At 47.5% G+C, this 9,504-nt stretch overlaps 1 protein-coding gene across 2 annotated transcripts in view; it reads left to right on the forward strand.

Annotated features, from left to right (window-relative positions):
* The window catches only part of Trim45 (tripartite motif containing 45), a 10,983-nt gene extending 2,644 nt beyond the window's left edge, over positions 1–8,339 (forward strand). Inside the window, exons 2-6 of one of the 2 annotated variants that reach the window (XM_004641653.2) lie at positions 368–1,101; positions 2,144–2,273; positions 3,288–3,402; positions 6,898–7,024; positions 7,852–8,339. In XM_004641653.2, the coding sequence (XP_004641710.1) occupies positions 368–1,101; positions 2,144–2,273; positions 3,288–3,402; positions 6,898–7,024; positions 7,852–7,994 (1,249 nt within the window). In that variant the 3' untranslated portion in view covers positions 7,995–8,339. The remainder of the gene's footprint in view (positions 1–367; positions 1,102–2,143; positions 2,274–3,287; positions 3,403–6,897; positions 7,025–7,851) is intronic. The other variant, XM_023701759.1, reaches the window with a different exon arrangement.
* The last annotated feature ends 1,165 nt before the right edge of the window (positions 8,340–9,504 follow it).

Here is a 9,504-nt window from a genome sequence, read left to right on the forward strand (position 1 = left end):
AGCATTGGGTCTTCTGTTTAACTGGCAATGTCAGAAATTATTGACCTGAGTCCCCCACAGCTCAACATAACAGCATGGCTTGAAGGAAGTTTCAAGATTTCAAGATAGTCTTAGCACTACAACCTTTAGCAATGACATGTCCTAAGCCAAAGCCCAAGTGTACTCCCACTTTGTTGTAAATGACAGCTCTTTTAAATAGGTATTGGCCTCAATGCACAGCTGAATAGCTAGAAAAAGAGATCATGCAATTTGAGGTCCCTAGGGATGAAACTCAAATTGGACTTAAGAGCCCGTCTTCCTGAAACCTCTCTGCCAAATTGTCTCCCGCCTGGAGTTAGTCCCTGATCTCCACTTTTTGTTTTCCTAGACGGCAGAAGAAAACAACTTACCATACCATGGTGGACCTAAAGGATCTGAAAGGCTACAGCCGGGTTGGAAAACCCATCCTGTGTTCTTCTCACCCTGCGGAGGAGCTGAGGCTGTTCTGTGAGCTCTGTGACCGTCCGGTGTGCCGGGATTGCATTGTGGGGGACCACCGGGAGCACCCCTATGACTTCACCAGCAACGTCATTCACAAGTATGGTAACTCTGTGCGAGAGCTCCTGAAAAGCACCCAGCCCCACATGGAGGCTCTGGAGGAAGCTCTGACTCAGATCACAGAGCTGAACTGCACCCTCCAGGCACGCGTGGAGGCAGTGGCAGCAGATGTCCGTGCTTTCTCTGAGGGCTACATCAAGGCCATCGAGGAGCATCGGGACAAGCTGCTGAAGCAGCTGGAGGACATACGGGTGCAGAAGGAAAACTCCTTGCAACTGCAGAAAGCTCAGGTGGAACAACTGCTGGCAGACCTGCACACTGGTGTGGAGTTCACAGAGCACTTGCTCACCAGTGGCTCAGACCTGGAGATCCTCATCACCAAGGGGGTGGTGGTGGAACGGCTCAGGAAGCTGAACAGAGTCGAGTACAGCACCCGCCCCGGAATAAACGACAGAATATGCTTCTCTCCTCGGGAGAAAGCTGGCCAGTGCCACGGCTATGAAGTTTATGGGACCATTAATACCAAAGAAGTTGATCCAGCCAAATGTGTCCTTCAAGGAGAAGGTAGGAAGGCATTTCCCAGGAGCACTGAGAGGGCAGTCAGTGCACAGGGACAGGATACTGAACGAATTGTGGCTGGTTCCACTGGACCAGTTTACTGTAAGGCACAGTAATCAAGAGAGTGACCACCCCCCAGGTACACCCCTTCTTGTATATCTGATTTGTTCCAGTCAGAGAGCAGTTAATATTTAATGCAGAAGGGAGGTTTAACCCTGCAGAAAGTAGTGGCAACCAAGGAACTCAACAATCAAGGGTCCTGGGATATGGCTATGGGCTTTTTTCTTTAGGGAAGGAGATGCTTTCTTTTCAGCAGTGTTCTTTTCCCCAAGAAAGCATGTCTTTTGAATGTATATCTCATACAGTCTTCATGGGAAGACTATTTCAGTCATCCTGACTCTAGCAGTGACATCTTACTCTTTGGAAGTGACAGATCCCTTTGAGAATCTACCCAGAAATACCCATTATGGCATGCAGTTGGGGAAGATTCTTAGACCCTCCATAAACCTCTCCACAGACCCCCTACTAGCTCATGAACACTGGGTTAAGAAACTTGATTTTGTCTGCATGCTGATCTTTGTCTTGGGGGCTGTGATCGCTGGATGCTTCCCAGTGCCCCGCAGGAGCCAGGGACTTACAAAGGACCTCCCACTGTGGAGGATCCAAGCTGGCCAGCCATTCCCCTGCCTATTCCAGCAGCACCCACAGTGTATGGAGAGCACTTTGGGGTTACTCTTCACTGGACCTCTACCAGTTTTCTTCTCTGAATACCCATATCAACCCTGATTGTTTTCCAAGTTTCCTTAAGGCTGAGTTAAGGTCCAGGAGCCTGTGATTCAGAGGCAGCTGCTGGCTGCGAGCTAAGCAGGCTCTTAGAGACCTTGAAAGGGCTACCCTGGGAGGCTGGAGAGGAAAAGAGGGAACAGAATGGTTACAATAAACAGGAAGCACAGTGCTTGTTCTGAAAAGAAAGCTGGTGTGTGGCCCTGGGTGTGGGCATATGATTCCGCAGTTCGTCTCTGAGGTGAGCCCTGCTTGTCTTTCACAGATCTCCACAGAGCTCGGGAGAAACAGACAGCCTCTTTCACCCTATTTTGTAAGGACACTGCAGGAGAGAGCATGGGCAGGGGAGGAGACAACATCCATGTCACCGTGGTCCCTAAAGACAAGAAGGACAGGTTTGTGTTAAGTAGGGAAAGTGGAAGGGGTCCCTTGAGGAACTGGTGGTGGAACTGTGGGCATTATCTCACCTCGCCGCAGTGCTGTGAGGAAGCATGGTATGGCTCACTGGGCAAGTGTTTCATCTTTCGGTACTGAGACTGAACCCAGGGCATCCACGTCGAGGAACATCCCAGCCTCTTTTTAGGTTAGACAGGGTCTCTTTAACTCTTTGAGTTGCCCAGGCTGGATTTCAACTTGTGATCCTCTTGCCTCAGCCTCCCAAAGTGCTCAAATTATAGGTGTGCACCCCACTCGTGACTTAAATGTGTTTTCATGGGTGTATTTTATTTCTATATTGAGTTCTTTCCTAGAGATTCGGCCTGCCCTTTAGGCTGCCTTTATTCCAAGCTTCGGAGCAGAGGAAGGACCTGCTGTGTTAGGCTGACTGGCGTCCCTAAAACACAGCCCACTTTTGCTACTAAATTGTATCAGTGACACATTTATAATTCTCTAGAATTGGAGAATGGAGCAGGGGTGGCAGCAAAAAGATGTAACAGAAACTTGGTGAAAATGCAGTAACATTTTCAAGGAATTTAAATGTCAAAACTACGGTAGGATTTATGCTGCTTTTGTTGTAAAATTAACTCCTGAGGCAAGCAGGAGAAACATCCCATCTGAGAGACATTTAAAGGTAACACTGAAGGGAATGGTACGGAATTGCCATTCTGCAAAGGGCAGGCAGCTGCAGTGGGCTTGGAGGAGTGGAGTTTTTTAAATGTTTTATGTGTTTGGTACAGCTTGGACTCATAGTGATCCTCCTGTTTTCAGCCTCCCCAGCACTGGGATTACAGGTGTGTGCCACCACACCTGGTCTCAGTGGCCGGCTCAGCTTGCCCAGGGGGCGGGGCTGGTGCAGCATGCAGTACCAGGGATTAAACCTGGGTCCTCACACTTGGCTAGGCAGATGCTTAGACTGCAAAGCTATCTCCGTGGCCCCAAGGAGTGGATTTTCAACGCTTCTTCCCGTTCAGTCCAGTCAGAACAGTGATCCAGGATAACAAGGACGGGACCTACTGTGTTTCCTATACCCCAAAGGAGCCTGGGATCTATACGGTGTGGGTCTGCGTCAAGGAGCAGCATGTGCAGGTAAGGCCCGGACACGTGCAGCCCAAGGTCCTTTTACCCTACCCCCGCTGTTTCTGTCCTCTTCCAATCTGGAGACATTTGTCACATGACTGGTCGCAGAGATTGAGTAGGATTTTGTTTTTCTTCTCTTCGCCATAGGAACAGCTTAGATTTTGTCAACCTTATTTTTACTAGAGGATACTAGTGATCATGAGAACCCTGTTGCTCCCATTTCATCTGCTGGCAGTTATGCTCCAATTTTGTCATTCTCCCTGTCAGGTTGTGGAATTCTTAATTTAGAGAAGATGACTTGATCAGAGGGAGCAATCCATCTGGCAGATGAGTATGTACATTCAAGAAACCTAATGTCGGGTCAGCCAGATGGCTCAGCAGACTAAAGCGCCTGGTTAGGCAAACGCAGGGACTGGGATTCGATCCCTGGAACCACACAGCATGTTAAGACAGCAGCTAAGACTGGGCGTGGTGGCTCATGCCTATAATCCCAACACTTGGGAGGCTGAAAAACAGGAGAATCAGAGTCCGATCTACATAGTGAGACCCTGTAAGACCTTGTACTAAAAACAATAAACCTGAAAAAAGAAGCTTAATGTAACTCAGGAGTATCCAGCTTTGTTCAGACTACCTGGACATGGCCTTCATAATCAGCAGGGTTAAGCCTGTTTGCTCTTCCTCTCAACTGTCTGCCTAACAGTCTGCCCATGTAATCCTCATTTCTGTTTTACATATAGCTTGTCTGTTACCATGGTTACTATGCTACTCCAAAGATACATGTAACACTTTCTGGTTTATGAAGCTTTAAAAGCTGGGTAATATACGTCTAGCAGAGTCTTTCTGCCAACGTCTGTTGACATTGGAATAATCAGAGGTTTCGCTTAGCCAGGTGTCCACCCCGATGGGAGTAACAGAATGTCACAGAGCAACATGGTCTGATAGGCTTGTGGTCTCTGTACTAGGAAGACTTATTCAATAGGTGTTTATTGTTTGCCCAGTCTTAGCACGAAAGGAACAAGTTAGGTGTTTTTGTACACCTTAGTTCGTTTTCATTTTTTTGTTTGAGACAAGGTCTTCCTTCATAGTTCAGGCTGGCCTTAAACTCAGAAAGTAGGCCAGGCTGGCCTCAAACTTGTAGCACTCCTCTTGCCTCAGCCTCCGAAGTGCTGGGATTACAGGTGTGCATCCCCATGACCAGCTAGTTCAGTCTTCTTCAAAACACTCAAGCACAGGGCTTACCAGTCAGTTAAATGGAGACTGGCGTACATCGTAGCTCTGTCTCGGTTACTCTTCCCTCGTTGCTGGAACAAAATATTTGACTCCCAAAATTAAGGAAGAAAAGGTTTATTATTTAGCTCACAGTTTGTGGAGGTTTCAGTCCATAATCAGCTGGCTCCAAGGCAGTGGCACATGGCAGAGGGCAGCAGTCCCCGGTGGCAGAAAACAGCAGAACAGCAAGAGCAGAAAGGGAGGAGCAATGGCTGAGAGTGAGGCAAGCCTCTCTCCCTTCCTACACTGCAGACAGGCTCTCTGCCCCAGGGAGGGTGCAGCACTCACACCATAATCCTAGCGTTAGGTCATGAATTAATCACTAACTCTGGAAGCCTGCTGCCCCATCACCGCGTGAGGCTTTGGGATGGTAACTAGGCACAAACCATAGCACATGATTGGAATCTGAATCTATTTCTTTGAACTTCCAAGTTTTTTTTAATGAATTATGTGGCAGTCAGTTTTTTATTACTGTGATAAAATACCTGGGACATGAGGTAAAGAAGATATGTTGATTTTGGCTAGTGGTTTCAAAGGTTTCAGTTTATAGCTATTCTTTGAAAGGAGAGGAATTTAATACTGGGAAGGGTGCTACGATACCAGGCTCTGCTTTTTGCTTTTTCAGGTGATGCAGCTCTTACACAGGGATGGCCAAACTGCAACATTCATTGAACATTTTTTGTTTAATGCAGGATAGAAAGTAGAAAGTGAAAGTTGGCTCAGTAGAACAAGCACTTCCCTGGCAAGCGAAAGGGCCTGAATTCAATCCCTAGTTCTGAAAAAAAAAAAAAAAAAAAGTGAAAGTTATCCACGAAGAGAAGGGAACATTGCTTTATCTTGGTCTTAACCATTCAGCAGAAAAGTATAAAAACGAAGTAGAAGAAGTAAAGCCATGCTGTTATGTTGAGCTGTAGGGGACTCAGGTCAACAATTTCTGACACTGCCAGTCAAGTGGAAGACCCAATACTATTATGGACTACTGGACTCTTTTAGAATATTTTGCTGAGTTTACACACCTATAATATTCAAATAACGGAACTTAACAAAAAAATGGGACACAGATGAATGTCCATTTTGTATCTGTGTATTCAAAATGGCTAGGATAGATATATAGTTACATTCTCTTAATGAATAGAGAGATTTGTTCTAATAGTGTTTGTAAATAGGATATCATGTCTGCATCTTGTACAGCAATTAACCACTAGGGAGAGATTATGCAATGTGTTAGTTATTGAAACTGTCCTACCAATTTGATTTGAAACTGTCTCATTGCTATTTGTCCCTCAATAAAATTATGGAAAAAAAAAAAGAATGTGCTGCAAAGCCAAACATAATAAAATAAAATAAAATAAAATAAAAATAAAGACCCCAAATTGGAAGCAAATTCTGAGAATGATGCACAGAAAGAAATCCAAACCCAAGCATATTGGAATTACAATAAAGCATAAAACAATGTAACAAATTAGAACAATCAGTTTAAAACAAAGACAGATAAAACATTGATCTCAAGCTTGATTAAAAATATATTTTATACAAGTAAAAAAAAAAAGAGAGAGAGAGAAGGGGATAGTTGGAAGAGTTACACATTTGAGACCGATTAACACACACACGCAGCCTCTTTTCCTTCCGTACACCTTCACAGTCTCGGGTGGAGCGAGTGGGTTTCAGGTGCGCCAGGACGCAGGGGAGAAAGAGGCCAGCTTGATAAAGCAGGAAAGGCAGACTCTGGCTGAGGGGTCAGGAGTCCTGTCAGTGTGACAACCTACTGATTCCCTCTGAGATGCTTCAAGAATTGAAACTGAGAATCCTAAAGACCAAAGTCAGTCACATCAAAGTAGAAATTGAGACAGTGGCCATGTCAGATAAGCCACACACTTCCATTTATGGAGGGCAGGAGGGGGGAGCATCCATTAAGAAAAAAGCTTGAGGAAAAGCTTAAGCCAGTGGTGGCCTCGCCTTTCTGTCTTTCTGGCCTCTTGTAGAACAAGGTGCAGCTAATTCAGATGTCAATGAAAATCGCACTAACCACGTGGGACAGTATCCAGGGGGTTTAGTTGAGGTGAAAAGCAGCCTCCCTGGTTCCAGTTCGTCCACAGTGCTGTCCGCTCCCTCCCAGCTGTGGTCGCTCCCCTGCTGCCCTGTCCCTCCAAAGGCAGCCCTGAGCCAGCCTGTCTTGCATGTGGCGCCGCTCAGCCCACGCTGTGGACCGACAGGGCCGCGGTGTTGCTTCTCCAGGGCTCCCCATTCACGGTGACCGTGAGGAGAAGGCATCGCCCCCACCCGGGAGTGTTTCACTGCTGCGCTTTCTGCTCCAGTGGAGGCCAGAAAAACGCACGCTGCGCCTGTGGGGGCACCATGCCAGGTAAGGAGGAACCTCTCTCCCTTGTGCCTCTGCCGGAAGTATGAACAAGCGACAGTCCCCTCCACTGCCACACAGCCAGCAGGCCAAGCTGTCTGGCCTGAGGCTTTGTTCTAGGAAGTGTCTGTGTACAGGGACACGACAGAAAACAGGCCACTTAATCTGCATTGAATGGCACGCTCGCGAGTCCTGAGGGCCTTCAGTTTCGGTGCAGCTACCCTGTCGTAGGTCCTGTGAGCACTGTGCTGCTCTGTGCTACTCAGGTTCATGGGGAGCCCTTTCAGCAGGCCGAGCAGGGTAGAAACTGCAGGCCCACTGTAGCTCTTTAAAAACTTTAAAGAAACTCCAGATGAGGCAGGAATGATGCACCTGACTGAACCAGGTCGGCGATGGAGCCAATTATTTTTTAAAAATTATTCCACCTCGTCTTCACCCTAATGGTAGGCTGGAACCCAGTGCCTCTTGTGCCTTCCAACTAACCTCTTCAGGGTCTGCCTCTTTTCTTTTTCCCTTCATCTACCTTTCTTTTTTGTTTCTGTCATTTTACAGTTAAAATCCAAAGCAGCTCATTTGACAGTGCAAGTCCACACTCACTCATCTCCGTGAGCTCGCACACTGACACACGGGGCGCGCTGGGTCCCCCGAGCCGACCTGCCACCATCAGTCTTGAGGAGGTCCCCTGAGCACCACAAAGTCCGCTCGCTGGTTGCTCTCGCGTGTCAGTTGGCTACTTTCATTCCCCTGAGTCTAGACATTGACAGGAGGTTTAATTTCCGTGGTGACAGCTAGAAAGGACTCCTTGCTTGTTTCCTTCTCTCTGTCCCATACAGGTGGGTACCTAGGCTGTGGCCATGGGCACAAGGGCCACCCGGGGCGACCCCACTGGTCTTGCTGTGGGAAGTTTATCGAGAAGTCCGAATGCACAAGTGGGCAGAGCGCACCGCGGAGTCTGCTGCGAACTGTGGCTCTGTGACGGCTTCCAGCGTGGGAAAGCCGTGGATTTCCAGAGGACTCCGGAGCTTCACTCATCCTCAAGAGACGGATAGAATTAAAACCGAGTGCCTTATTTCACCTTAGAGTCCCTCACTGGCTGTACCTGTAGCTGCTGGAGCACACGTTTCCTGTAGTTGGTTGGCAGGGCTCCTTCTCTACCATTGGAGGCCCCTGTCTATTTCATGCAGGTATAGAAGAGTGTCTGGGCCATTGGAAAGCAGAGGTCATGTGGCTGTGAGAATTTACTTTCTGATATATTTTAAATTTATCCTTGCTGGGCATGGTGGCACACACCTGTTACCCCAGCACTTGGGAGGCTGAGGCAGGAGGATCGCCATAAGTTCAAGGCCAGCTTGGGCCACATAAGCAAGATAAGGCCCACCTGCACATCCCATACAGCAGGACCCTGTCTCAAAAAGTAAAAATGATCCCTGACCTGCATATTATTTAGCTACTTTCCCCAGAGAACGGAAACCTCCCCCTGTCCTATCTACTTTGGCTAGCACATTTTTAGTGGACTTAATGATACATGTTCTGTGACCAACTTAATGTGACTTCCATGTTTCCTGGGTGAGCCCTCTTCATGTACCATCACAGCCCCTTTACTCATCACCTTGTCGCTGTGTGGCAGAGGACACCCGGAGAGAAAGTGAAGGGGCAGGAGATTGAAACAGATCTTTGCCTTGCTTTCAGCTGTCATACTGAACAATCCAAATAAGTTCCCTCCTCACTTCTCTTTGATCTTTAGAGTGATCTTTCTTAGTCTATATAGCTAGAAACTTAACTGGCAGCTTTGATGCTTACATGGTGCTTTCTTAGCTGCTAGAGAATTGTGAGAAGGACCTAGCACTGTTACCTCAGGCCTGCTGAGGTCCACTCTGTGCCTATTTTGTGTGTTATTCTGGGACTCATAATTTCTTAAGTAGTAATAAACTCAGCATGCATTAAAGTTACTGAAATTCACACTGTTACATCCCTTAAGTAGTGGGAGTGATGCGTCTGAGTGGTGAACTGGGTTGGGCATTGGGCAAAGGAGGTCAATCAGTGAGGCAGTGGCCGTCCAGTCATCGTGGATTGTGCTTCCTGCTGCAGCTGACAGATGTGGGCTGCGTGAGAGCCACAACCACTGAAACAGTGTCCACGTCAGCATCCTTCCTGGAGACATTCCCTTTGGTCTCTTGCTTAACCAAAGCCTGATCTTCCCAGCAAATGCTCCTGCCCTCTAGCCATTTCTCTTTCTCCTTGTGTGACTGGGCCCATCTTAGTGTCCTTTTAGCTCTTTGGTGCAGCTCTAAGACTGGGATTCTCAACTGGGAGAGATTTGCCCCACCACCACCTCAGGCTCCCAGAGGACATCCACAAAGGCTGAAAGACAGTTTTGCCTGCTACTGCAGGGCGGGATATTAGATGTGTACTCAACTTGTTACAAGGCTCGGGACACTTTTTAAAGAATTAAGTCCAGTTGAAGACATCATTAGTGCCACAGTTAA

This window comes from Octodon degus, unplaced genomic scaffold (assembly GCF_000260255.1).
Source record: "Octodon degus isolate 3935 unplaced genomic scaffold, OctDeg1.0 scaffold00140, whole genome shotgun sequence".
Taxonomy (NCBI): domain Eukaryota; kingdom Metazoa; phylum Chordata; class Mammalia; order Rodentia; family Octodontidae; genus Octodon; species Octodon degus.